The sequence below is a fragment of the Panthera pardus genome, unplaced genomic scaffold (assembly GCF_024362965.1).
Source record: "Panthera pardus isolate Hobbes unplaced genomic scaffold, ASM2436296v1 HiC_scaffold_6, whole genome shotgun sequence".
Lineage (NCBI taxonomy): Eukaryota > Metazoa > Chordata > Mammalia > Carnivora > Felidae > Panthera > Panthera pardus.
In genome coordinates, this window is record NW_026526991.1 from 16,974,054 (window position 1) to 17,002,018 (window position 27,965).

Below are 27,965 nucleotides of genomic sequence, written 5' to 3' on the forward strand. Positions count from 1 at the left end.
AGAGTAGTTGATCAGCAGATACACAGAATGGAAGTAGGAGTGTAGAATTTATCTTGTTTGGGAAAGTGGAGCAAGGGCGCTCATTTTCTTGAGGGTGTTGCTTTTCAAACACCTCGCGGCCAAGCAGTGGACCCCGTTCAGGCAGAAGTGTACCTCGAGTGCTGACAGTAGAGAATGAAGCCGAAAAGCCAGAGCTGAGCTCCGTGCGGCATGCGGGAGGGTTGCGGTTTGAAGTCGTCTGCGCCTGCCTGGAAGTCACTGGCTGCTCGTCCCCGGCCGCCGGCGGTGTGGGCTGCGTTCGTGATGAGGCTAGAAGGCACTTTGAAATCCCATTTCCGTTTCCTGCCTAATTTGATTGTGAGCCGCTGGGAGCGTTAGGAGAGGGGAAAGGAAGGTGCCTGCTGTCACTTCATCCCTCCCTCCACCCCTACCCCTGCCCTCTCCCGACTGCCTCTCTCTTAGCTTCCATTAGCTCCCGGAATTCCCTGGCTTTCTGGTCCTGAGAGAACCGTCTGGGCTTCGAAGTTTGTTCACGCACTAGATTTTTTTATTGATGGATAGTGGGACGTTTGCGCTTGAGACGCGGTGACGTACTTCTCCGCAAACCTCAGAGCCTCTGTGTCCTCCGTCGTCAGCATCTGTGTGAGCTGGCACAGGCCGTCCAGAGTGCCCCTCAGCCGCTCGGGCATTTCCACGGGACCAGCATCAAAGCCCCGGCTCCACGGCCTTCGGGGCTGTGGCTCATCCCTCCCTCTGCTGCCTGATGAGGCCTAGTTCATTACAAGGGCAGCAGCTGCAGACAGCATTCCCAGCCGAAGCTGGAAGCACTTGAACCTCCTGGTTCGAACGGCTAAAGCACTCAGATCCAGGTTCTAATTTTCCTACCACTTGGCTTTTCCATTGGCGAGTAGATAAACACGGCCACGCCTCTCAGGCCACGAGGTGACGGCTGCACTGCTGGCCCAGAGGGGCCGAGGACCGTGTGCTGGCTCCGGATGCTGCCCTCCTTTACCTGGGAGGTGAGTGGCCGAGCTCTGCTGTGTGAGCTGTGCGGGGCGTCTGAACCCAGCCTAAACCAGACACGGTGGCTTTTCGAATCACCCCGAGGGCCAGGAGCTTTTCTTTTCTTTTTTTAAAGTTTATTCATTTATTGAGAGAGAATGCACAGAAGAGTGGGGGAGGGCCAGAGAGAGAGCGAGAATCCCAAGCAGGCTCTGCACAGTCAGCAGCACAGAGCCTGACTCAGGGCTCGAACTCACGAACTGTGAGATCATGACCTGAGCCAAAATCAAGAGTCAGATGCTTAACTGACTGAGACACCTGGGCACCCCAGGCGCTTTTCTTTTTAGTTCTAACCCCGCAGGGATACACTTCTGCTTTTTTTCTTTGTTCCTACTGATCGATCGATCAATATGATGGTCAATTAAATAAACTTCTTGTTCTTTAGTCTTGGAAGAAAGCCTATTGGAAAGTACTTTTCTACCCTGTCCTGGAGTGCTGGGAGCCCTTCACGCGGCGACTGAAGTGGAGTCTGTGTGGGTCCGAGAGCGGAGGGAGGGGCAGTTACTGACCGCTCCCTGAAGCTGTGTGCCAGGTGTCCTGCTGGTACACAGGAGTATTTTTCTGGGGGAGGCGATCCTTACCTTCCACTGGGTCCTCAAGGAGCCTTGCCACCCCTAAAAGCTTAAGAACCTAAGTGGTTTTGTATATTTTGGCTCTCTCCTTCCACTTCCTGAGCTGCTTAACTTTCTTCTCCATTTCACTCGCCCCGTCTTGGCAGTGACAAGCAGGTAAGCCAATGAGGCTTGTTCTCCAGCTCGCCCGTCTTCAGGCTGCCAGTGGTGGAGTCCAGCCATTCTATTCAAATGTCAGAAGAGCCAAAATTAACTTAGATCGCCTGCCTGCCTGTGTTGAGCTGCATTAAGACGTAGGCAGCTTGCCTGTGAGTCTCCAAGAGGAGAGTGTGGACCAAGCCCAAACTTAACCCTTTGAGAGAAACTCCTAAGGAACTCACTTTGGGAAACAGTGGCCCAGCTGGCCCCCAAAGTTCCTTCTGACTTTAACATTTGTAATTCAGTCCTTCTTTAACATGGTGGAAAAGTGGAACAACGCGTCTGTGGTTTGCTTTCTCACGTGGATGGGCCGGGCCGTGTTGGGCAGCTTGTGTTCGGCACTTTATATCCGAGATTGTCAGCGCTGGGTGGGGAGCTGTGGAGGCATCGCTTTGTGGGAAGTAAGGGCAGCTGCCTCTTCGAAGCTAAAGCTTTCAGGTTTTCCACAGCTCGGCACACAAGTGCACACAAGCCAGAGCTCAGACCTTGGCCCTCTTCCCCTGTGCTGTGTAGCACAGGCAGCCCTGGGCCCGGCCCTGCAGTCTCGGGCAGCTGTATGGCTGTGGGCAGCCCTGGGACCAGCTCCATGGTCTCGGGCAGCTGTATGGCTTCTAGAAGAGGAAAAGCATTGCCTTTGTCTTTGTCCATGTGCCCTCGTCCTACCTCCTGGTTGTTTTCCGTCCTCCAATGGCCGCTTCCAGAACTAGGGGGAGCAGAGGGGCAGGAATGACTGCTGTTTCCTTCCTTTCCAGCACTTTCGCAGGTGGTCTGCACCTGAAGCCCTGAGAATGGGCTCATTAAAGCTTTTCTCCTAAAATCTGCATCCACAGGTCTGAGCCCGGATACCACTTTGTCAGCAGAGAGATTGTTTCGCTGGGTTGGGGCGCTGGCCAGTGGCCAACCTGTTCTGTTTTCAAACAGCAGTCATGTAAACATTTTTAGCAACGTGGACTTGAGTCCCCTCGATCTTCAGCGTCTGGGGTCTGAGCTCCCTTCGTGGGGCAGGAAGCCGCGGGGACAGCTCCGCCATCTGTGGCTCGGCAGCACTTGGTTGGCCATGAGGAGCCGCTGACCTGACGCCTTCTGTCTTAAGCATTCAGGTGGAACTAGAAGCCGAAGCGGAAAAGATGCGGGTGTCGCAGCAAGAACTGCTTTCTGTCGAGGAGTCTGTTTACGCCCCAGACTTTGATGTGGCTGCACCACAGATCAACAGGAACCTCATCCAGAAGGCTGGTTACCTGAATCTTAGAAAGTGAGAATGCCGTTGCTGGCCTCTTTTTCTAAAATCGGTTTTCCCTCAGAGGGGGAAGGGAGGGCTGGGGCAGGGGAGGGTGGGGAAGGACTCCCGCACAGTGCCCCTCCCACCTGCCACGCAGGAAGCCTCTGAGGCTCGGGGCCCAAAGAGCCGAGAGAGGGGCTTGAAACAGCCTTGTAAGAGGCCTGTTTGTGGACTCTGAGGGGCGGGTCACCCCGTCCCTGGTGACTGTGGCCATGTGCAGATAGCCTGCTCTTAACCGTCATCAGCCTGGACCGTTGAGAGCTCCTATCCCACCCCGCCCTTAGCCCAGGCCGCTGACGTGTGAGAGCAGTGTGCTCGGGGCCCGCAGCTGAGACTGGCATCGGGGCCTGCAGGCCTTCCGGGTCATCCGGGTCCATGTAGGCTGAATCAAAGAGAGGATGATCGGGCTTCCTTGTATCCAAGAGCAGACGGAGGCTGTCCAGTGTGGTGAACACTCTGGCTTTGGTTCAGTCAGACCCCATGGCTGGGTCTCAGTCGTGTCACCCGTGAAACAGCTGGCAATGAGTCCCACTAAATGAACTCGTTCCTAGCAGGGAATAGGCACTCACACGTTAGCTAGTTCCAGTTTTGCGAAATAATTGCAATCATGGAGGCAGGAAACCTAGTGCCTTGCACATAGTTGCAACTCGAGAAACATTGAATCAGGTAAGTGCACCTGATACCTCGCAGATAGAAAAGCTACAGAGAGGAATTGCCGGCTGTTTTCTTACCAACATGGAGCTCCTCAAGGCTCTCCCCGCTTGTTGAGATCCCAAGTTAAGTATCTCCTTTAGTTTATACGGATGGAAAATCCTACAAGATTCTGGTGTTACTTGCCAGTTACTGGATATTCCTCTTGCAAGCAGCCCACAAAACCAGAGTAACATCCAGTTGGAGCAAAACTCAACCTAGTTAATGTCCCCGGAATTCTGGGTTCTGTGAGCCAGGGTGACCCTGGTGACTCTCACTAGATTTAGATAGTTCGGTCTGTGTCTTAGTGGACCGTCTCAGTTTACAGCTCCCGTTTCCAGGTCTCGGGGAGAAGCCAGCGTCTGGCTGCTGTAGGGTGGGCACGTGCCGGAGCGAGCCCTGGGTAGGCATCCCCCGAGTGGGCAGAGCCCGTGACTTCCAGGTCACTCCAGCTACAGTTTGCCTCTTCTGCTGCTCTGCATTCGCAGTTTTGCTTTAATGTAGAGAAGCATTTTTTCTAAAATGCCACCAACACTGGTAAAGAGGCAGCAAGACCTTGAGGTTCTGCGCGGGCTTCCGAGCACTGACGGGCTCTCTAAAGTCACGATTCTCGCAGTAAAACAGGGTTGGTCACCACCACCTGGGAGCGGCTTTACTTCTTCACGCAAGGCGGGAACCTCATGTGTCAACCCCGGGGAGCTGTTGCCGGGGGCCTGATCCAGGACCTGGACAACTGCTCGGTGATGGCAGTGGATTGTGAAGACCGACGATACTGCTTCCAGATCACCACTCCCAATGGAAAATCGTACGCCACGCGGGTCTTATTTGGGAGGAGAGCAAGGGTAGTGACCCCACCCCTGCCCGGGGCCTCCTGGCGCGTCCCTCCATGCCAGCCCTCCATGGGAGAGGCCCCCTCCGGGGATCGTTGGTCTTTGGGGAGGTTGTTTTATGCTCTCTTTAAGCAAGCACACGGCACCCCTGTGGGATCCAGTCTGCCTTGTGTGAGGAGTCCCAGTGCGGCTTTGTCTGCGGCCCTGGAGGAGACGGGGCCTCTGTGTCTCTGTGTGGGAGGCAGCCACAGGAGAGTCGTTTGTCGGCAAAGATCTGTAGAGAAGGCCGTGGCCACCCCTGCCTGTTCCCAGACCAGCTCTGTGTACTGTGCCGGGGCGGAGGGCGGGCAGACCTGCCTGGGGAGCCTGCTGTTCCGGCTGAAACTGGAGACAAACTGGGCGGTGTGCTCAGCCACGGCACTCCCTGTGGGAACGTGCTGTCCCCACAGACCCCCGCGTGCCTCAGGGGCCCAGAAGAGGTCACTTGGAGTCATTCACAGATCCCATTGCAATGGGGTCCCCTCTGGAGCAGGAGCTTCAAACTGAGCCCCCAGGAGTGGGGCCGGCCGGCCTTCCATGGGAGCTGGCTCTGCTCGCGTTTGCTTCCGGGTGGGGTTCTGAGCTGAGATTCTGTCTGGACGGTAGCGTGTTCTGGCAAGCTGGCACAGTGCTGACCGGCTCCCCTCCCAGGTTCGCAGAGCAACTTCAGACCTCACCCTTCCTCCTGGGCGGCAGGAGAGGCCTGGGATCCCAGTCGTGGTCCCGGGCAGTTAACTCCTTGGTTTCCTCACATGTAAAGTAGGGCTGAGGTCCGTGCTCCCACCTCACATAGCTGTGGGGTCCCTGGGAAGGGTTAAGCCCTCACCAAGGGCAGGGCAGTATTATTTTTGTCCTGTTCCCCTCGGTGGGAAAGCGGAGTGTCTGGCTTCTCTGGGCGTGGCTGGGAGGAGGGGTTGCCCTGATCATCTAAGGGGCCAACGAGAAGTCTGTGCCTGTGGACGCACAGACTTGAGCTAGTAGACCTGAGCCCAGCTGCTCACTTTTCGATGGGAAAGCACAGGCCCAGGGGAAGGAAGTGTCGTCCAGGATCACACAGTGGATGAGCAGCAAGCCAGAGCCCCATGTTTTCTTTCCGGTCATGCTGCCTTTTGTGGTCCTTCTCTTTGGGACCCAGCTGACTTCAGTGAATGTGGAGTAAGCTTCGGTCACCGAGATCTGGGGAGCACTGACTTGAATGCGCTTTATTTCAGGGGAATAATCCTCCAGGCAGAAAGCAGAAAGGAAAACGAAGAGGTAAAGCTTTTGTTCTTTCATTTTTGTCCTGGCCTAGCCGGTGACTGGGATCCAGCAGGTTTCTAACGCCCTCTCTCCACAGTGGATCTGCGCCATAAACAACATCTCCAGACAGATCTACCTGACTGACAACCCAGAGGTAACTCGCACGGCCTTACCTGTGTCCCCGCCCCTCGCTCGGTCTGAAGGGTCAGCGCCCCTGCCGGACTGAGCGTGTCCTCCTGTGCCCTTGTAGGCCGTCGCCATCAAGTTGAATCAGACGGCTCTCCAAGCAGTGACCCCCATTACGAGTTTTGGGAAAAAACCAGAAAGCTCGTGCCCCAGGTAACTAAAGGACCGTGGAGAAGTGGCTTTTCTGTATTGAGGTGTTGGGAATCGGCAGGAGTCCTCCTGTCCTCACCCGGCACGGAGGGATGGTGTCGGGTCTGTTCTACAGAAGCAGTAAGGACTGCCGGGGGAGGGGAGGGGAGGGGAGGGGCAGAGCCAGGAGCCACTGGCTGCGTGAGTCCAGAGCGCCTTCCTGCTGGAGCACCTGGCCGGCCGCAGTCCCAGCACGTAGGACTTGCACCGAGGGGCTGCTGCCCAGGGAGTCGCACGTTTCCTGTCCACATCAACAGTTCTGGAACCAAAACGAGAACTTTTTTGAGGTCCGGAACAGTGGTCTGTGTTACCGCCCAGGCCTTTGTGCGTTAATCTTGCTTTTTCGCGTGTATTTTTCATATTTTTACACTTCTCGTCATTGTTCCTTATGATAACTACACACTCTCTTCCTTGATTTATTAGCAGTTGAATGTTTAGGTAGTCTCCCTTTCCTGAGGTTGCTGTTATCGTTTACGGTGAATATTTTCCTGCCTCTGCCTTCATTCTTGTTTTGAATGTGGCTTTGGGGTTTATTCCCAGAATCCCACCTTCTTTCTTAATGGGACGCTCCATTTGGTTAAATAGTAAGAAGGTTGTAATCATAGAGGGCTGCTAATGAAAGCACAACATCCGAGGTAAATGACAATTAGGACTGTGTTTGGTGACCATTTTTCGGAGGCACGGTAGAAGGAACCCCATTACGTAAATGATCTGCAGATATTATCGCATGTCTCTAGAGAGAAGTGATTGGAAAGCTAAGAGCGAACTTCCCAGGGTCTGGGCTCTGTGAAGGGGGAGCCAGTGTGCGCGCAGCACGGGGCACGTGGGAAGGAGCCGCGATCAGGCCGGGAGAGTCGGAAGTTCGATCGCGAAAGACTTGGGTGCCCTGCTTACCGGTGCTGGGCTGTGGAGCGGAACTGGGAGCCCTGAGAAAGGGGTGACCCCCGTGTAGAAAGAGTGGCCTGCGGCACTGCGGGTGTAGGACACAGGGTCTGAGGCGTGGCGGGCGGAGGGCAGGGTGGGGTCACCGGACGGGGTGTCTGCTACAGCAGCAGTAGCTGAAACCGTGCACGTGAGCGAAGGTGACGAAAGTGGGCATGAGGCAGCGGGTCACGCTCAGGTGTTGGATCCCACAGTTTGTGCGGGGAGCGTGTTGCTAAGGGCGGCTCTGAGGACGGCAGTCTGAGCGCTTGTCCTTGGGCCTCGTCGTCGTGGGTGATGGCACTGTTCCTCCCTGTACGGCCTTGGGGACAGAGAAGGCGCACTGCAGGGTGCTGGCTTTGGAGTTTGGGGACTCTCTGATGGCTCTGCCTTGAACACAGCTGGGTGGCCTGGAGCAGGTCAGCTCTCTGTGCCTGTCTCCTCGACTTTGACACGGGAAGAGGCAAAACTAGATGACCTCCCAGGTCCCTTTCCGTTCCTGAAAACACTATCTTGCTAGGGTGACAGTGTGTGGTTTAATTAGCGTTACTAAAGAGGTGGCTGGTTTTCTGAAAAAGAGTCTGTGGCTCAGATTTAATTAATTCAAGAGCTGATTTTTCTCCCTGTTGGGGAATAAGTCAGTCACGCGGCAGAATCCTCTAGCCAGTCGGCTGAACCGACACTGAGCCTGGAAGGGTGACAGATGTGGCCGCCAGATGGCCCAGAGCTGTGGGGGGAGGTGGGAGAGGGCGGATCTCTCTTTAGGGTCAGCTCATTCAGAAGGAAGAAATGTTTTGCTGACGGAGGGGGAAGGAGCAGGGAAACTGTGATCTTGGGAACAAGCTGCTGTTCAGTCCCAAGCAGGCCTCACACATGGCCTTCCCCTCCTCCCCAGGTAGCGTATCTCTAACGCGCACTCGTTTATCCAGCTAGTCAAGGGTCGGTTTGTGGGGTGTCTGCTCTGTGCCCAGGCACTGGGCTGGGGCGTAAAGCTGAGTCTTGTCGGTAAAGCCAGGCGGAGGGTAAATAAATACTTGGTTAAAATGGGGAAAAGCCGCGCTGGTGTTAAAGAAGGTGCTGTCCTGAAGAGGCCTGGCCGTGGAGACGGTATTCAGACTGAGAAGTGAAGGATGAGGAGTGGCCACTCTCGCAAAGAGCCAGGTGGCCTGCGTTCCCGGAGCAGCTGAGGAGGCTGGCGGGCAGAGCACTTGGTGTGTCGGGAGAACTGGAGGGAGGCCGGTCTCACTGGGGGAGCAGGACCGGCTGGGGAGCGTGGGGCCAGGAACAGCTCCCGAAGGAAGGCAGGCAGGCAGGCAGGCATGGTCAGGAACGGTGGGAGCCGTCCAAGGGTTCAGGGAGGTAGATGTGTGCGTGGCAGAGAGGAGAGGTGACTCACTTGACGTCGTCCGGGGGCAGCTCTGGCTGCTGTGCAGGACACGGAACTGAGCTGGGCAAGCTGGGCAAGCCCGTGACTGAGCACAGTCAGGAGGCCGTGGCATCTCAAACCAGGATTGTGGCAGAGGAGGCGAAAGTAGATGTCATGGGGGGCTTATTTTGGAGGCAAAATCTGAAGGACTTGTGCTAGAAGGAGATATGAGTGGAGGGAAAGGGACAGACCAAGAGGGCGACCGCAGTCTGGCTCGAGCACCCGGACAGGTGGTGGCGTATTGAGATGAAAAGGAGTGGGTATCAGGGGTTCGCTCACTTCTGGACAGAAGATTGAGGGGCCCGCGGCACGAGCCGGTGGTCACGTTCCTGATACGAGTCTGCAGCACAGAGGAAATCCCAGGGCCGAGCACATGAATCAGGAACTCATCGGCATGGACGCAGCAGGGCGAGAGAGATCATCTTGGGAGCGAGCGTAGAAGGACAAGGGAGGAGCCTAGGACCGAATCCTGAAGATCGCCAACATTTGGAATAGAAGGGAAGGAACCTGTAAAAGCCACCAAGAAACACCAGGGAAAGTGGAATCAGCAGGAACCGAGAAAGAAGAGTTTTAAGGAGGGGAGAGCTCACCTACGTTAGATGCTTTGATGTGGGGTGTGTGACGTAGGACAGTGGTCGCCAAGTGTCCATTGGAGTTGGTGACGTGGCGATCACGGGGTGCTCCGTCATGTCCCTCCTGGGTTCAGAGTGTTCAGTGGCTCCCGGGAACGTAGAGTCAAGCGCAGACCTCACCCGACGGTGTCACAGCCCTCCACGACCCCGGCCCGCTCCCTCTCCCTGGTGTTCTCTCCCCTGAGTCTCTCTGGGGAGCCAGCATCTCGGACGCACCCTCTTCCCTCCGAACTTCTCCTGCCTTCCTCCCGTGCTCACCACTTACAAATTCGTGCCCCTCTCGTAAAGACCGGATGCCGCTGTGCCACTTTGGACCGAAGCGGAGTGACACGGTGGGAAAACGACGACCGGCCGTGGGGAGACTTCGGTTCCCAGTCTGGCTCCCCCACCTGGCAACCCAGCGCCCTCAGAATTACTCCGGGGCTCCAGAGACCGCACGCTCTCTCCTCTCCTGTCACAGGGAGCTGAAGCAGAGCGGTCTCTCCTCGCGGTGACTGTCTACAAGCCTGTGTCGTGTTTCCGTCCACTGTCCGGTCAGTGCGCTCATCTGCCGATCGGCTGTCTTAGAGTAGTTTGCATACGGTGCGTTCAGTTACCGACAGACTTGAGAACGAGGAACAGAAGGGTATCGGAGAGACGTCTTGGGCTCCAGATAACGGAAGAGATGAAAATATTTTGACCTTCTTTGTCCCTCAAAGGGGTTTACACTCCAGCTGGGGAGAGATTATAAAGACATGAGACCTGCTCTTACAGCATCCTGTCACTGAAAGAGAAGACACGCGGTGGCACGTGACTGGTCACCGTACTGGCAGCTCTGTCCTGTCACGGGCCACCGTCTCACCTGCAGCTTGTGTGGACACGGTGCCGAGCTCAGGACGTTCAGACACACGAGACTGTCCCGGGGCTCACTGGGAAGAAACACTGGAGTGCAGAGGACAGAGGGTCGGGCTGGCTTGACGGGCTTAGTGGATGGAGAGGAATTTGTTCTGGCGGGAAAGAGGATTGGGATGGAGACTGAAAGAAGGAAAAGCTCGTGGTGTGTTGCTGTAGCTCCCTCTGGTGGAGGGTGCGTTACAGGAGCGGCAGGGGGCTCTCGGGAAGTTAAAGCCAGGTTGTGATTGAACGCAGGCCAAGGTGTATTTATCCGTTCAGGTAACGGTTTTGAGTGCCGCCTTTATACCAAGTAACAAATATGATTTAGCTGTAGCCCCCGCCCTCAAAAACCTGTCTCACAGGGAGAAAGATCCAGAAAATCAGTAGACCGTGTGTTAAGTGATATGACAACGCAGAATGCTGGGCAGCAGAGCTCACTGTGGGGGGATCTGAAGGGGTTAAACCAAGGACACGAATGACGTTTTGTGAAGATTTGTTTGTAGAAGGAGTTGAAGGATTGACTGAAATCTTCACCCTTATCTATTTGTAAAAGTCACATCAGTGCTCAGCATGTGTTCTTTTGATCATAAAGGCATAGATTAAAAGGGATTTATTTCCCCCCTATTTTATACTCCAGTCAGAACCTGAGAAATGCAGAGACAGAAGATGACAAGATTGTGTCCCAAGCAGCCGTCCGTGCCGACGACGCCGATGAGCTCATCGCACCGGGAACACCTATCCAGTTTGATATCGTCCTTCCTGCCACAGAATTCCTGGACCAGAACCGGGGGAGCAGGTGCGGGCTCAGGGAGGTTACCTCGGGAGAAATGAAAGTGACCTTGGGTGTCTCTTGTGTCCACCCCCATCTCCAGACACTGTTGCCATTCTGACTGAGTGTCCTCTTGGCCAGAAATGTCTTGATTGTGTGCCTCTGGCCGTTTCCCTAGGCGCATCAACCCTTTTGGTGAAACTGAGGATGAGACCTTTCCAGAAGCAGAAGGTGAGCGGGTGGTCTGTGTGCTTGCTCTTTCCCCTTCACAGAATGGCGAGGGCCATTGAAACGAGGAGCGGAATCATGTTCCGGAGAGCTGGGCCTTGAAGGTATGAATTGAAATTATGACCCACGGGTCTGTCCTTCTCTGAAAACTCATTAGGATGTGTACAGGGAAGGCAGGTCTTAAATGAAACCCGCAGGGATGTGGACAGATTCTCCACTTGTGTCACAGTGTTGGCCCCATCCTTACCCTTTCTGTAGCTCCTGCGTACAGAGTGGCCAAACCTAAATCAGAGACCAGATTACTACAAAACAGATTCAAAGAGGATAAAGCGGTCACGATAAAATGCAATCTGGGTGAGACATGAATATGCTGTTTCGTTTCAGAATGCCGAAAACACACATAACAGCTCATTCTTGTGTTTGAAGATGACATGGCTCAGTGGTTTTTACTTTGTTCAAGTTCAGATTTTTGACGTTTGATTACATTCTTCTAGTACCTAAGAGCACACCCAGCAGAGCTGACCGTAACCTAGCACTCCGCAGAGCGGAGGCAGTTGAGGGCCTCACGCCTGGAGCCTGAGAGCAGCGTTAGAATGAGATGCCGCTTCCTCAGACTTAAAAGCAGGACTTGAGAGTCGGCACCTCGTACGGAATCGGGCAGAAAGGGGGCCGATGGAAGGAAGGAAGGAGGCTAACAGGCTGTGCCTCAGGTCTGCCGCCCCGTCTCTAGCTGACCTTCCATATAGGCCACCCCGTAAAGCCTCTACAAAAAAAACTTCCGAACTTGTAAAAACTGTCTTCATGTGGGAGTCACTTCTTATAATATTACATTAATTATATTTTTCTCCTCTTTTAACCCTTAAGTTATTTTTAGGGGCAAAGACACTAATAGATCGAGGGAGGAAAAAGTAGCCATCTTAGTTTAAAATGGTGGAAAAGTGAATTATTCTTACAGAAAAAAAAAAAAAAAAAACCTTTAAACCTCTGTGATCTTCCAGTTATGGTTGCAGTTACCCAGTCTTGTCAATTATGTGCCATTATCAGGGGGCCAGTGCTGGCAGTTTACTAGAATCTGGTAAGCAGAGTAGTTGGAGATGTGCCATTAGCTCCTGGGAGATCGTCGCTGCCCTTCAGTAATGCACAATATGTGTGAACTGGATGAGCCCCCAATCAGGTCTTCTGTTCTTCAGATGGATTTTCTTCTTCAAGAGGACTTTATCAGTGGGCCCGAGGAATGAATTTTCTGTCATCTAGCGGAGAAGCTCTTATTTTCAGAGAAAAGACGTATATACCGCCACCTAGAGTTTTAGCGTTAGAAGGATGGTCGTGTGGTACTGCCTTTTCATCTTACGGATGCACAAAGAGGTGCTTTTCTAGTCTAACGAAGTCATTCCAAAGAACCAAAATGTAGCCAGTAGGCGATTCAGGGCTTCGACACCGTGTTGAGGAATTTGCCGGGAAGCCCTCCACAGGAGGCAGACCAGACCTGAGGTTTTCTGCCTGTTAGACCGGCAGCAGGCAGGAAGCGAATGTGATCCTGAGCAGAAAACGCTCTCTTGCAGATTCCCTTTTGCAGCAGATGTTTGTAGTTCGGTTTTTGGGCTCGATGGCAGTCAAAACAGACAACACTACTGAAGTGATTTACGAAGCAATGAGACAAGTATTGGCCGCTCGGGCAATTCACAACATCTTCCGTACGACAGAGTCCCATCTGATGGTCACCAGTCAGACTCTGAGGTATGTTTCGTTTCAGACCCTTCCAGCTTTACCTGATTCCCCGTTTAAGGCACATTTACTCACCTAGAATGTTCATACTAGAATATTTGATCGGATTAAGTGAAGATGCTACTCTTGTCTTGGCCCTGTTCCTTTGTACGTTCTGCTTTTACAAGATACGGTGGATAGAAGCTGTTCCCCTAAGGAGTGGGTACCCTCAGAGACTTAGTGGTGAATGAGTCCTCTCGTTTGTGATGATGCCATCACTGAAGAATTGCTCAGTATATCTCAGAGCTTGAAAAAGAAAGGGTTTTTTTTTTCTTTTTTAAATGTTTGTTTACTTTGTGAGAGCACACGAGCGGGGGAGGAGCAGAGAGAGAGCGAGACAGAGAATCCCAAGCAGGCTCTGCACTGTCAACACAGAGCCTGACGTGGGGCTCAGTCCCACAACCGTGAGATCATGACCTGAGCCGAAATCAAGAGTCGGACGTTTAAGTGACTGAGCCACCCAGGTGCCCCAGGATTTTCATTTTTGAATGCAGTACTACTTATAAAAATTAACAACAGTGAAAAAGAACATGAACCTACCTGAGATCATTAGACCACCACAAGTAAAATCTGATTAATATTTGTTGGGATGAAAATAAGTCAAGTGATGTTAACTACGTGATTTGGAGTTTTAGGTAATAAGATCTGTATGAGTGACGGCAAAGGACCGTCAAGCCATGGTTAGCACAGGCTTTATGAAGTTTCACCATCCAATACTGGACTCACATGTAGCACTTGAAACGGAATGACAGTCTGAGTTAAAATGTTCTAAGTGTAAAATACATATAGCAAGCTTCTAAGGTCTCATACTAACCCCCCAAAAAGAATGCAAAATATGCCATTAATTTTTATATTAATAACATATCCTGGTAGTATTTTAGATCTGTTAGGTGACATTAACTTGATATACTTTATTTAATCTATTTCACTCTTTTTGATGTGACTGCTAGAAAATTTCAGATCATGTATATGAGGTTTACATTTTATTCCTGTGAGATCACAGGCACTGCTTTGGAGGCAGAATGTCTACGTTTATCCCTGGCTTTGGCCTTCATTAGTTATATGACCTGGGCGAGTTTAACCTCTGTGCATCAGCTTCTTGGGCTAGGAGATGAAAATAACTGTATCCACGCTGCATAGGGCTGACACAAAGACTACATGAGTTAATGCACATCAAACATGTATACAACCACAACTGGCATAAGTGCTCAGTAAATGTTAGCTTCAAAAAGTTAAATAGGACTTTGTTAAAGTCAGAATATAGTTTCTTCCATTCATTAAAACCAGTCTTTTTCGTTTCATTATACACCTTCTACTGAGAGTAAGTTTCTTATGAATAAAACTTTATTTAAAGCTTTTCTCCAAGCATGCCCTGCACCCTTTATAGGCATTGGCTCATCGTTCCTGTAATCTCCACCAATAAGAACAGAGTAAATATATGTAAAAGCATTGTGAAAAATCACAGTACATCAAACGAACACTATCAAAGTACAAAGCCCACAGAACGGGAGAAAATATTTGCAAATCATGTATCTAATAAAGCTATATGTTCAGAATATATAAAGAACTCTTATAAGAATCAACAAAAAGACCAAAAACCAAAAAAATGGACCAAGGACCTGAGTAGACATTTCTCCAGGGGAGATCTACAAATGGGCAACAAGCACATGTGAAAAGATGCCCAGTGTCACTCGTTATTAGAGAAATGCACATCAAGTCCACAGTGAGATATCGCTTCAGCTCACTTAGATGGCTGTAATAAAAAGGAAAATACCAAGTGTTAGGGTGTGAAAAAATTGGAATCCGCTGCCGGTGGGAATAGTTAAAACCGTTCAGCCACTGTGGGAAATGGTTCGGCAGCTTCTCTGGGAGTTAAATGTAGATTGCCAGCCGTGGTAGACAGCCGGAAGAATTGAAAACTGTTCAGATAACCAAGTTTACACGAATGTTCGTGGTTCACGGTAGCCAAAGAGTGGAAACAATCCCAACTCCATCAACAAATTGATAGACGAGATGGGGTATTTAACACAGCAGAGTAGGAGCCAGCCTTAAAGAGAAATGACGTCCTGATGTGTGGTACAACATTCTCGAACCCTGAAAACATGCTCGGTGGAAGGTGTCAGCCATTTTGTTTGATCCTGTATCTGAAGTGTCCAGGATGGAAAGCAGGTCAGTGGTTGCCAGAAGCTGAGAGGAGAAAGAATGGAAGTGACTGTCTGATGGGTGTGTAGCTTCCTTTTGAGGTGATGAAGATGTTTGGAACCAGGCAGTGGTAATGGTTGTACAGTGTGGTAAATGTACTAAATAGTCCATTAGTCTGCAATAGTCCATTTTATGTTAGGTATATTTCACCACAGTTTCCACACACAGATCCCTGCATTGGAATTCATGTTTTGAGACAAATGAGAAGTCCCACAGAAAATCAGATCTTTTTTTTAATGTTTATTTTTGAGAGAGAGAGGGAGGGAGAGAGGGGCAGAGAGGGAAACACAGGATCCAAAACAGCCTCCGGTCTCTGAGATGTCAGCACAGAGCCCCGTGCAGGGCTCGAACTCCTGAACCATGAGATCATGACCTGAGCTGAAGTTGGACGCTTGACTGAGCCAGCCAGGCGCTCTGAAAATCAGATCTTAGGCAAGTCCGTATTTAACCTGTTTAAGATAGCAACCTTTTAAGTTACTCACAAAATATGCATGTTTTAAGTTCACATTTAGGGAAAAGTTTTACAAAATACCTAAGAAACTTTACTTGAGGGAGACCGTTTATGAGGTATATTTTTTAAATCTTTAAATTCATACAAATTAATAGGGACATGAAGAAAACATGTATTTAGCTTGTAAATGTGTAAAATTCCATACACATTTTCTTACTGTCTTAACCACCTCTTTGAAGTGGGGTCCTTTTCCCACTTTTACAGACGAGTCTGGAAGCGTCAGGGTGACTTACACAAGGGCACAGTCGAGCAGCCAGCCCAGAGCCCTCTGACTGTGGTGAGGCCCATACTTGAACAGCACGTATTTCCAACCGCAGCCTTTCTGGGGGGGATGACCGCTTTCCTGAGATCTAACTTCCCATACAGCTCGCCCATCTGAAGTGTTTTCAGTATATTCAGAGTTGTGCAACCATTAGTTACCACAGTTTTCGAGTATTTTCATCATCCCCAGAGAAAACCCATACCCGTGAGCCCTCATTCCCTTTTCTTAACCACCCCCCCCCCCATACAGCCACGAAACACTAATATTCTGTGTGTATGTATTTGCCTGTTTGGGACATTTCATATAAATGGAATACTAACCATTTTTTTAAGACCGAGAATAGATTTTTTGCTTTCGCCCACAGAATTTATAGCAAATCAATAAATAATACCATGTTTAGAAAGTAGAAATTTATATGTATGTATGACAGCAATAGATTCTCTAATGCAGTGTACTTTGCAGATACATCAGCCTGGTTATTAGATGCTGCTTAAAGTTTTGTTAAAGAATACATCTAGAATACCTTCTTTTTTAATTAAAATTTTTTTTATTTTTGAGCATGAGCAGGAGAGAGGGGAAGGGGAGAAAGAATATGTGCTATTCCTTCTATAAATAGGACAGAAGTTTTCCTTTTTTGTCTTGTTTTGTTTTGCTTTTTGAGAGAGCAAGCAGGCGTGTGAGTGGGGAGGGGCAGAGAGAGGGAGAGAGCATCTCAGGCAGGTTCCAGGCCCAGCCCGGAGCCCAATGCGGGGTTCAATCCCATGACTCTGGCATCATGACCTGAGCTAGTGTTGAAGAGCCTGACAACCAACTGAGCCACCCAGGCACCCCTAGAATATACCTTCTTAAAAGACCGTGTTCCCCCACACCCAAACTGACACAGAATAGTTTTGCTAAAATCTGTTGACTGTTTTCTCACCCCACCCCATATTTAGGGGAAAAAAGTTAGACTTCAAGGAAAAGACCATAGTCAGTAAATGTCTTCTGAGAAGTAGGCTGTACAGAATATGATCTATATTCTACATCAGAACTGTGAAGAATTCTAATGCTGCCCCTTTGGATAAGCACTGAAATGTGAAAGTCTCCAGTTGTTACAGTCTTCCATAAAGCTGTTCCCGGAGCTTCAACTACATGGGGTTCAGCACAGGCAGACCCATGGCGCATGCTCCCTCTGGACAGTCCCATGGAGCCATCTCGCCTTGCTGCGGCCGGGCCTTATAGTTTCATATTTGAAGGGCATTTGTGTGATTTCATTCTGAACTTCTAGACTCTTCTAAGAATACAGGTTTCTCCAACATGTGTAATATAACGCGTGTCTTAAAATTTCAGGTTGATAGATCCTCAGACTCAAGTAACAAGGGCCAATGTAAGTACCTCCATGCACGCTAATTTTAGTAGTTATTCCTTAATTCAAAGTAGGCACTTTATAGATTTTGCCAAATTTAACAGCTGTCACTCATAGTGCACTTTTTTCGTGACGCTGTCCGTGGAGAATGATTGTCTGTTTTTAATTCCAGTTATGTGATGTTGTCTATTCCTGTTATTTCCAGTTTGAGCTCACCAGCATCACCCAGTTTGCTGCCCATCAAGAAAACAAGAGACTAGTCGGCTTTGTGGTCCGCACGCCCGAATCCACAGGTGGACAGTCTCTGAGTACATACGTTTTTGAAAGCAACTCAGAAGGCGAAAAGGTCTATTTTTTTTCATCTTAAGATTCCATATCTCTGTCCAAAGATATTTAAAGGGGTTTTGCACCACCCCGTGGGTGTTTAGTTGACTATTCTTTGCGCCCCCATTGAGGAGTTTAGAGAATACCTCTAGGAAGGCCCCACTGAAAGAAACGACTGGAATAAATTTTCCCTTGGAAATGCGTGCCATTCTAAACAGTGATGAGGAAGAATGTTAATGGTGAGATGAAATGGGAAAAGCAGTTGCCTTCAAGTTTCTTTTTTAAAAATGAAAGAAGTTACAATGGAGAAAATCTAGTCTCAGAGCAAACGAAGGAAGCAGACAGCAGGAAACTGTTCTCATATAGTATGAAAATTTTTGTGACCGTATTTGCTACTTGGAATTAATCAAAGTTAATCAACTCTTCAGCAAGTATCTTTTTGCCACTGCGTGCGAACACACAGTGGCAGAATGTGATTGAGAGAGAAAGGAGGAAAGTATTCCGTTAAGAATGTTAAGCACTGGGATAATTTCAGTTGCCACTTACCCTGGATATCGTTGCTCTGCACAGATTGGCAACCGGAGACCAGGACAGGTGGCCTCTACTGTTCAGAGCCCCGTGCGATGAACTTCTTAACAGCCAGGTCCTCTGTCCCCACACCGACATGAGCAGTGACCTCGTTGTACTTCCATAACCACATTTTTCCTAAAATCCCTTACCGCTTTCTGCCTTTGCCCAACACTGCTTTTCTTGTCTTACAGATATGTTATGCTATTAATTTGGGAAAAGAAATCATTGCGGTTCAGAAGGTAAGGTACATTTTAGTGCTGGTTTTAACAACTACTCAAAAGATCTGTAGACATACTAAGATCTCTCTCAAAAAGAGGAATGATGTTCGCCGGACACTGTGGCCAAACTTGAGATTTCCTTTGAAGCGTTCTAACCACCAGACTGGCTGGGGCCACAGTCACCGGTTAACACATGTGGAGTTCTTAATAAATATCACTGCTTCCTGCGTTATCACTTTTTTGCTTGCTGTTGTTGGCTAGATATTCTGTCTTTCAAATTAAGATGGTAGAAACTGTAAGTATGTACTCGAAGGCCTTGCTCCTCTGAGCGGTCACAGACAGACATCAAGCTGGAAATGTACTAGACGTGACGATTCCCAGACCTCCCTGTATCTCAGCAGCTTACAATCTTTCACTCACCCCACAGACTTCTGAGAGCCAAGTCTGTACAAGAAAAATCTTAGAATTCTACCAGTGAGCAAGACAGATACGGTTCCTGCCCCAGGAGGCTTCTCGTTCAGTAGAACTTCTGCAATAATGGAAATGACCTGTGTCTGTACTGTTCAATAGGCAGCTTGAATGTAGCTAATTTGAGGATGAACTGGATTTTTAAACAGTAACATATAGCTACTGAGTACCGTATTAGCTTTCCTAATGTTGGGGGAGGGCAGGAGGACTAAGACCAGTATACATGAAATGGTAGCAAGCAGTGCAAGTTAGTATTTTATGGTATTGATCAGGGATCAACTTCTGTAAAGAGCAAGACAGGAAACCTCTTAGGCTTACATTTGTTGCAACTACTCAACTCAGCTATTGTTCCAGCAGCCATATATAGTATATAAATGAATGGCTGTGTTCCAGTGAAACTTCATTTATAAAAACAGTGAGCCAGGTGGCCATAGTTTGCCAACTCTTGGTTTATAGGGAAAGAGGAAGGAGTTAGTGATCTAGAAGACAAAGGTATTATAAAGGAAGTTCTTCTCTGGACTCTTTGTGGGAAGACGATTATGATTTGGCTAAGTGAATGACATTTTGGCTAAGAGCAAAACCTTGGCCTAGAGTCTAGAAGTAAAATGCAATTGAGCTTTTTCAGAGAAGCAAGGAGACTCACCTGAAGGCACATATAGATCCTGGAAGGAAAGAAGCTAGATTACAGAATACTGAAAGCCATGCCATAGGGGTTTTAAGTGCATTTTAAGCGTTTTCTTTTCTCCTTCTTAAACTCTCATAACTTCAGGATCCAGAAGCATTGGCTCAATTAATGCTGTCCATACCACTAACCAATGATGGAAAATATGTACTGTTAAACGATCAACCAGATGACAATGATGGAAGTCCAAATGAAAACAGAGGCGCAGAATCTGAAGCATAACTCTCTTGGGCCTTTGGGGAAAGAGCACCCAGGAAGGAGAGCTACCTCCTTAAGGGTTTTCAACTTCTCTGACATACAGGCCCACGACCTGGTTTCAGAACGCTGACAATCGCTTGTGGAATGTACTCTTGATGCCTTGATACTGAGACTTGGGAGGGAAACAGTGAGAAATGGTTGACAACATTCCTACCCATCTACAAATGTTACTTTAGGTGCTTTGTGGTAAGTCGTCTTCTTAGATTGTACCGTTCAGCGCTCAGAATGAAAGTTACTGAAAAAATGCATTGTTCACTTTATTCAAATGTCATCTCTTTAGTCTCCAAGTACCCTTTTTAAAAAATGGTAAAAGCCTAGATTTATAATTTGATAAACACTAAATATTTCCTATTAATATAATCTATTTTTATATTTTCCTTAATGAGCTTTAAGTGCCTGCCATTCTGAAAGTTGTGTATTTATAATCAGGCTTGTCTCACAGTCGGACCTACCAGCATCAGTTTGTGCAGTTAGGTGGCGAGCCCCGCTTGGAGGGCCTGAGCGTTAGCAAAAATGCAGGTCTAGTTGTGATCATTTTTCTCAGACATCATGCAATAAAAAGACTAGCAGACGAGCACCACACAAGATGTTCAGTTTTACACGGGAACCTTGATGAACCAGCATTCAGAAGTTTACGGTCCTTCAGGTATGGTTTTAGTGGTGGATCACTATAGACCGTGTGAAGCTCTACCAGTTCCTGATTCTTCTGAGCCAGACCCTCCTCAAGGAAGGGACCAATTAATTTTAAAACTCACTTGAATGAAAGCACGGCTGGTTGCGGGGCTTGGTATAAAAATCCTATTCCACCCCTACCTATGAAGTATGATGATCTTGAATTGGCACCATGTGTTTAATTATAACCAATTTCAACAGAATACCGTTGTCTTTGTAATAAATTAACCTAGCAACAAATGCTAGCAAATAAAAACTACCATTCTGTTTCTTTCTTTTGCTTTTTGTGGTTATTTTCTAGAACATCCCTGGAAGAAAACTAAAGTTAGTTCTGTGGCTTCAGCTGTTCATTTCCAAAACCTCAGTACATTCCCCCCCCCCTGCTGTGATTTCATTATGCCCTATCAAATACCTCTATTCAACACTGGTTGAACAATGTGATCTCAGTACCAAGTTTTTTTTTTTTTTTTGAGGGAGAGAGAGCATGGGGAAGGAGGGGGGGGCGGAGAGAGAGAGAATCCTAAGCAGGCCCTGCACTCAGTGTGGCTCAATCTCATGACCATGAGACAATGACCTAAGCTGAAATCAAGAGGTGGGATGCTCAACTGACTGAGCCACCACAGCTCCCAAAATGGTGGATTAATAAAACAACTTTTGTAATCCAAACTTAATGTTACAGGGGTATCAGAGTCCACTTCTATAATGTGAGCCTCAGAGACTAAGCCAGCATGAGATATACCATGAAATTATTAGTATGGTGTTAGCGAATGCCTTACAAAAATTTGTGTATCATAACTGTATTAAACCGGTAAGTCCTCCGGTAGGCTGCAAGAGCCACAGTCCCCTGAATTTCCTTTTCTTCGAATTGTTCAGGGTGGGAGGGAAGAAACTAGTCATAAACAATATTGTTAGAAACTAAAATCAATTTCTTTCATTTCCTAATTTTTTCATATTTCAAAAATATGCGGCTTGCCTAAGCCACAAAGTATGCAAATCATAGGAAAAAAAGACTGAAGCCCATTAAAACTAACTTCATTGAAAAAACCACAGAATGAAAACACAAAATGAACTGCACATATTAAGCACAGATGACCCACAAAATATTAGTATCCAGAATATGTAAAATATTCCTGCAATTAGAAAAAATTGAAAATAAAGTCATAAGGGCATTTCACAGAATAAAAAATAAAAGGGGTTCTTAAATAGAAATATACAAAATTGATACAATAAATACAAATTAAACCCACTGGGATATTATATACACACCAGACTGTAGAAACATAGCTGCTGGGATGGGCACGACGAGGCTCCTCCACTGCTGGGACGGGACAAGTCTGGCGTTGTATCCGTTGCACCTGTAGATGGCCTAACAGATTCACTTGCGAGTAGAACTCTGGAGAAACTCTGAACACAGGTACACAGAGATGCGTGCAGCCAGTAGCCCTGTTCGTACCATCCCAAATTTGGAAGTGACCCACATGTCATCAGCAAAACAGATCTGTGTATTTGTGTAACAATACTAAAGAAGGAAAACTAAATGGACTACAGGTATGTGCATCACCATGGATGAATTTCAAAAGAGACAAGTCATATACAGTAAGAATCCATTTATATTAATTTTTTAAAAACCTGCAAACCACCACCGTGTTATTTAGAAAACTACAGATAGGTTGTAACACTAGAGAAAAGCAAGGCATAGTTACCCCAAAATTCTGCGTTGTGTTTCCTCCGGAGTGGAAAAGGGAGCGGCGATCCGAGGAAGAACGATGGAACATCTCAGGCAGGAGCAACAGGCTTTTAACCTACACGGTACGGTGGCTACCCAAACGTCCTGTTTTATTCTTGATTCAGTACACACATATCATACACTCTTGTGCATGGGTCATAGATTTTAAAATGTTAAACTTTAGAAGGTTGCCCTTTAAATTCCCCAAATGAAAGCACTATGAAAAATTATCAAGTGCCATGTAAATGAAAGGTGGGAGGGGAGAAAATGGGACCCTTTATTAGCCAGCTATTCTCACCGGTTTTCATTTCCCAGCACTGCCTCTGGTTGTTTAGCTGTCAGACTGTTTGGGGAAGTGCAGGACTTCTCTTCCATTGTCTGCACTTAGCTGGGCCATGTAAACAGGCATAATTTTTATGAGACCCACTCAGAGTCACATACTGTTTATCTTCCAACTTTTCCACCTGAGAGAGTAATAGTAAAGCTAACAACTATATGCCAAGTGCATTTCTGCCTAGGAGTCATCATATTAGCTAGTGTTCACAGTAGTTACTGTTTCCTAATATATAAAGTGCTTTACACAAAAGTCAGTCCTCAATCTACAAGCTCTGTATCATTAGGCCATTTTGTGCCTGAGAAAATGAAGCACAGAGAGGTTAAGTAAGCTGCTGGCAGGCTTCAAATCACAGTCTGGCTCCAAAGTCTATGCTTCTAACTGCTCTGTGACATACACAGCACAGAGAAACCACACAGCAATCACCAAATGGTTCTCTCATTAGGTACATAAACCTTTGAAAATTATTCTGATATGCAGTAATTATACCACCTTGAAGTACATCTCTAATGCCCTGTTGCATTTTGTGGATTCTAAAATGATTAAATGCTGTAATACTAATACAGATACGTGCTTCTTGATATAAAGTATTAACTTTCCCCCTCACTTTAATGATAGAGGGCATTACTAAAGAATGTTTCACTACACAAAGATCTTGCATACATTACAGAATGCATAGTCTTTAAATTTTTTTTTTTATGGTAATTTTTGAAAGAGAGAACATGAGCAGGAGAGAGGCCAAGAGAGAGGGAGACACAGAATGTGAAGCAGGCTCCAGGCTCTGTGCTGTCAGCACAGAGCCAAATGCAGGGCTCAAACTCACAAACCGTAAGATCATGACCTGAAGTCGGACGCTTAACCGACTGAGCCACCCAGGCGCCCCTACAGTGCACAGTCTTTAAAGATGATCCCAGAATTATGACATCATCTCTACACTGATCAGGAGATGAATTCCTCTCCTTTGCAGAGTGTAACTCCACTAATGGGAACTGGATTATCTGATAAATTAGGTTTTACACTAAGAGAGGCCAACAAGTATCCATATATTTTCCTAAACTGAGTTCTTATACACTATATATAAGAACTTTTTGTATCAAAGTAAGCCCTAACTTTGCCATCACCATCTGAGTTCACTGCATGATATTCACTTTAAAGATTTCCACATATTCCAGATTCTTTTTAGCGGAAATCTCTAATGTGTTAAATTCTTCCTAACATCTAAAAAACCTCTGTTAAAATTGTAGCATTAAAACTTTCTTAAAAAGAATACCATCAGTATGGAACTTTCGCAGACTTTAGCTGGAAAAAAAACCCCATAAAATTATTAAAACTAGTTAAAATCTTTTTCCATTTAGCCAACCCAGCATCAACAAGTAACATGATGATGTATGTGATGGTGCTACCCCATCTTTCCCACAATCTTCCCACTACTGCCTCTGGAAAGAAAAGGAGCAGTAATCAGACTTTACCAAGGAAAGTTTCTCCAGTGTAGTACAGCCGATCCTTGAACAACACAGAGGTGAGGGGCACCAACTCCTGGCACAATCAAAACTCTGCATGTAACTTTTGACTCCCCAAAAACTTAAACTAAGAGCCTGCCGCTGACTGGAAACCTCATAATGAACGCTTATTATAGATGTTACTTGGATAATATAGCGTATTCTTACAATAAACTAAGCTAACAGGGGCGCCTGGGTGGCCCAGTCAGTTAAGCGTCTGATTTTTTTTTTTAATATAATTTATTGTCAAATTGGCTTCCATACAACATACAGTGCTCATCCCAACAAGTGCCCTCCTCAATGCCCATCACCTATTTTCCCTCTCCCCCACCCCCGTCGTCCAGCCTCAGATTGTTCTCTGTATTTAAGAGTCCCTTGTGGTTTGCCTCCCTCCAACTATTTTTCCCCTTCCCCTCCCCCATGGTCTTCTAAGTTTCTCAAGATCCACATATGAATGAAAACATATGATATCTGTCCTTCTCTGACTTATTTCACTCAGCGTAATACCTTCCAGTTCCATCCACATTGTTGCAAATGGCAGGATTTCATTCCTTCTCATCGCCAAGTACTATTCCATCATAGATATAAACCGCATCTTCTTTACCCATTCATCAGTTGATGACATTTAGGCTCTTTCCATAATTTGGCTATTGTTGAAAGTGCTGCTATAAACATTGGGGTACATGTGCCCCTATGCATTAGCACTCCGGTATCCCTTGGGTAAATTCCTAGTAGAATTATTGCTGGGTCTTAGGGTAGTTCTATTTTTAATTTTTTGAGGAACCTCCACACTGTAGCATCTGATTCTTGATCTCTGCTCAGGTCATGATCTCACGGTTCATGAGATCGAGCCCCACGTTGGGCTCTAGGCTGGCAGTGCAGAACCTGCTTAGGATTCTCTCTCTGCCTTTGCCCCACTCTCTCTCTAAATAAACATTAAAAAAAAAAAAAAACTAAGCTAGAGAAAAAATGCTATTAAAATCATAAGGAAACTACATTTACAGAACTATATTGGATTTCTTTTTAAAAGTCACATATAAGTGGACCCGCACAGTTTATTTTTATTTTTGAGAAAGGGAGCGTGAGTGGGGAAGAGGCATAAAGAGAGGGAGAGAAAGAATCTTAAGCAGGCTCCACACCCAGCGCAGAGCCTGAGGCGGGGCTCAATCTCACGACCTTGGGATCATGATCTGAGCCAGATCAGGAGTCAGACACATAACTGACTGAGCCACCCAGGCACACTCTTCCCACCCCCCACCACACAGTTTAAACACCATGCCGTTGAAGGGTCAGCTGTATTTAAAAGGCATGTGTCTCCTGTCTCCAGTGTAATATTTAAAAGGCTCTCATTTATTGTTACTGTTTCAGTTAAACTCATGTTTGCAAATGGCACTAGAGTTATTTCTAACATTAAACACTGTAAACCAAGGATCCCTTCCCAGGATTAGGATTTAAAAGTAAACATTCACATGGGTTCTTTTTATTTGAAAACAACAAGGATTAGATCAAGAACGTACAAAGAGAAAAAGAAAAGTTCTTCACCTGGGTTGCATGGAAAGGAGCCAATACCAATTTTATACTTGAAATGTTTTGCCTATGTGCATGCAAGTATTTTTTTAAAGACAGATTCCCTATATTCTATTAAAGGGGATTCCAAAAAGGTTAATGTTAAGAAGTACTGGTTTAAGACATTCAATTTTGAACATAAGCATCCAGGGGAAGTAAACTTTTGAAATTATATTTATTAATGTTTTATTATACATATTATATTCTCTTAGAATTAGGGTAGGGGGAAGCCCCACTCAAGTGAGGTAACAAACTTGCCATCTTTTACAAAACTTAATTAGAACTGACAAAGTTATGGTTAGTCCTTAATTCCTGAGAATTTGAACATTATTGAGTTTGTGAATTTACAACAAATGCTCACACTAATTTTAAACTACAGTATGTCCAAAAAAAAAAATTTAACATTAATATGTTAAGCAAAGAAAACATCATCCAAATGCATATATTAACTTAGGTGTGAAACACTCAAGCCCTATTGCTCTGCACTTTAATAGCATTTAAATATGCTTAATCTTTTCAGAGATTTTATTTCAAATATGTGTAGTTTATCCAGATTACAGTGACATTATTTTGAGCTAATGGCAAAATAATAATCACTTTCTTCTCAACTGTAGGTATCCATGGTGTCAGCATATAAACTCTATAGAGTATTTGTAAGATCGATCATAACTGATATATGTGGGGATAATGAACAGAGACCTCAGATTCTCTTCCAATTACAATTTCTACCCCTATGAAAAATGGAGATTGTTTTAGGGAAGTCAGAGAGAAAAAAAAAAAAAAGAATAATATTGTTGCTATGAAATGGTGACAAATTTGATACAATCAAAAGATCATTAATATAAACATTTACAATAATGAAAATATAAATTACTAATTATGCAGCATGCTTTAGGGCCATTTCTACAGTTAGTATGAATTACAGATATTAAATGCCTTTAATCCACCCATTGTTCATATTCTGAAAGTCATGTTTACATAATAAACAAAAAACATTTCCTACCTATTTTGTTTCTTCTGACTTTGAACAGTGGAAGTGTTTATCTTGGGCTGGGAAAGTTACCCTGCCAGTAATCAATGCATACAGATAGGGCATTGTACACCTGTTCCAAAAGCTGGAAATCAAACATTAGAATTACTTGCAGGATATACCCAAAGAAATACTTAATAGGCAAGTGCAATGGAAAAATCAAGTGTTTACCAAATGATGTTATTATGTGTACAGTTTTAAACTTTGTTTTCGTTGTAAAAGTATCACTGTATTATATTCAAAGATTATATAGGCCATGATTAACCATTTAATTATCAACTGATGTAATCTTTACAAAAATAAAGCTTGTAGCCTGCCAGGAACTAAATTTACTCAAAATCTTACTGTACTTTTCAAATCAGTAAATGATTTATTAGAACTTTATTCTCACAGTGGTAATTTTTAAAAAGCCTGCACAGTGCTTAATCTGATGTCTTAGATTATACTTGGTTTAAAGAAAAAGTCTGCCCAAACCATCACCAAGACTTTAATTCAACCTAATGTAGAAGAAACCTGAGTTTGGATGTAGAAATAAAAATCCATACAACTTTCTCTGATAACACGTAGTGCCTTCAACCAAAAGTGAAGTTTCAAGCAGGACTCTATGGCTTTCTCTGAATTTTCTTTCATCTTGAGTATTAAGTAAATCTTGAATTTAAAGCAGTTGTTGGAGGTTACATGTTCCCAAAGCGATGTAAACTAGTTATAAAATGTCTTATCAAAGACCTGAACAGCTCTTGTGAGTCACATGAAATTAACAATGAACCAGTTTTATACTGTACATAAAAGGTACATAGCACACTTGTGCCTCACCTGTATCAAAGCCATCTTTCTGTATGTCTGTTATAACAATGTCGATATGTATGCCTCATAAATTTCAGACTTAATTCACTTTGTTTAAACATGTATTTGCTGGCTGTACAGAGGATACGCACTGAGTTTCCAATGACTGAAGCAAATATGGATCAAATATGCAAACACAAGTTTTAAACCCTCACGTAGATTGTTAAGAGATCTGAGGCGGCAGTTTAGGAATTTGGTTTGGCCCTTCTACAGCTTCACTTCAAACAACACTCCCCAGGCACATCTGCTAGCCTCAAGTCCAGGCAAAAACCCAACTGAAAATCTCATTCTCAACCTTTAGAAAGAAGATTGAGCCTTCGGAAGAAGAATGGACTCAGCAGCACCGCCTTAAAGAGTTGCAACATCTACCTGTTACCAGAGATGTGGCCCAGGAAACACTTCACCATTAGCTTGCTAACATCCATATCACTGGCAACAGTACTGACAAAATTCTGATGACTTCTGAGGGGCAACGCATACCATCGGTATCATTTGACAACAGGATCTGCAGACACAGTGCTGTCGGACAGGTCTCCATTGCTTGTTTTGGTCTCTTCT

General features: G+C 46.3%; 2 protein-coding genes across 7 annotated transcripts in view; one reads left to right on the forward strand and one right to left on the reverse strand.

The window, feature by feature from the left end:
• Positions 1–20,680, forward strand: part of APPL2 (adaptor protein, phosphotyrosine interacting with PH domain and leucine zipper 2) — a 53,904-nt gene extending 33,224 nt beyond the window's left edge. For 3 of the 4 annotated variants that reach the window (XM_019446657.2, XM_019446658.2, XM_019446660.2), the window contains 12 exons: positions 2,926–3,084; positions 4,418–4,606; positions 5,882–5,924; positions 6,007–6,063; positions 6,160–6,248; positions 10,774–10,932; positions 11,084–11,136; positions 12,696–12,870; positions 17,202–17,238; positions 17,423–17,563; positions 18,303–18,350; positions 19,567–20,680. In XM_019446657.2, coding sequence (XP_019302202.2) covers positions 2,926–3,084; positions 4,418–4,606; positions 5,882–5,924; positions 6,007–6,063; positions 6,160–6,248; positions 10,774–10,932; positions 11,084–11,136; positions 12,696–12,870; positions 17,202–17,238; positions 17,423–17,563; positions 18,303–18,350; positions 19,567–19,701 — 1,285 coding nt within the window. In that variant the 3' untranslated portion in view covers positions 19,702–20,680. The remainder of the gene's footprint in view (positions 1–2,925; positions 3,085–4,417; positions 4,607–5,881; positions 5,925–6,006; positions 6,064–6,159; positions 6,249–10,773; positions 10,933–11,083; positions 11,137–12,695; positions 12,871–17,201; positions 17,239–17,422; positions 17,564–18,302; positions 18,351–19,566) is intronic. The other variant, XM_019446659.2, reaches the window with a different exon arrangement.
• A 5,010-nt stretch (positions 20,681–25,690) lies between these two features.
• Positions 25,691–27,965, reverse strand: part of WASHC4 (WASH complex subunit 4) — a 59,837-nt gene continuing 57,562 nt past the window's right edge. For all 3 annotated transcript variants that reach the window (XM_053894713.1, XM_019446656.2, XM_019446655.2), the window contains one exon: positions 25,691–27,963. In XM_053894713.1, coding sequence (XP_053750688.1) covers positions 27,896–27,963 — 68 coding nt within the window. In that variant the 3' untranslated portion in view covers positions 25,691–27,895. The remainder of the gene's footprint in view (positions 27,964–27,965) is intronic.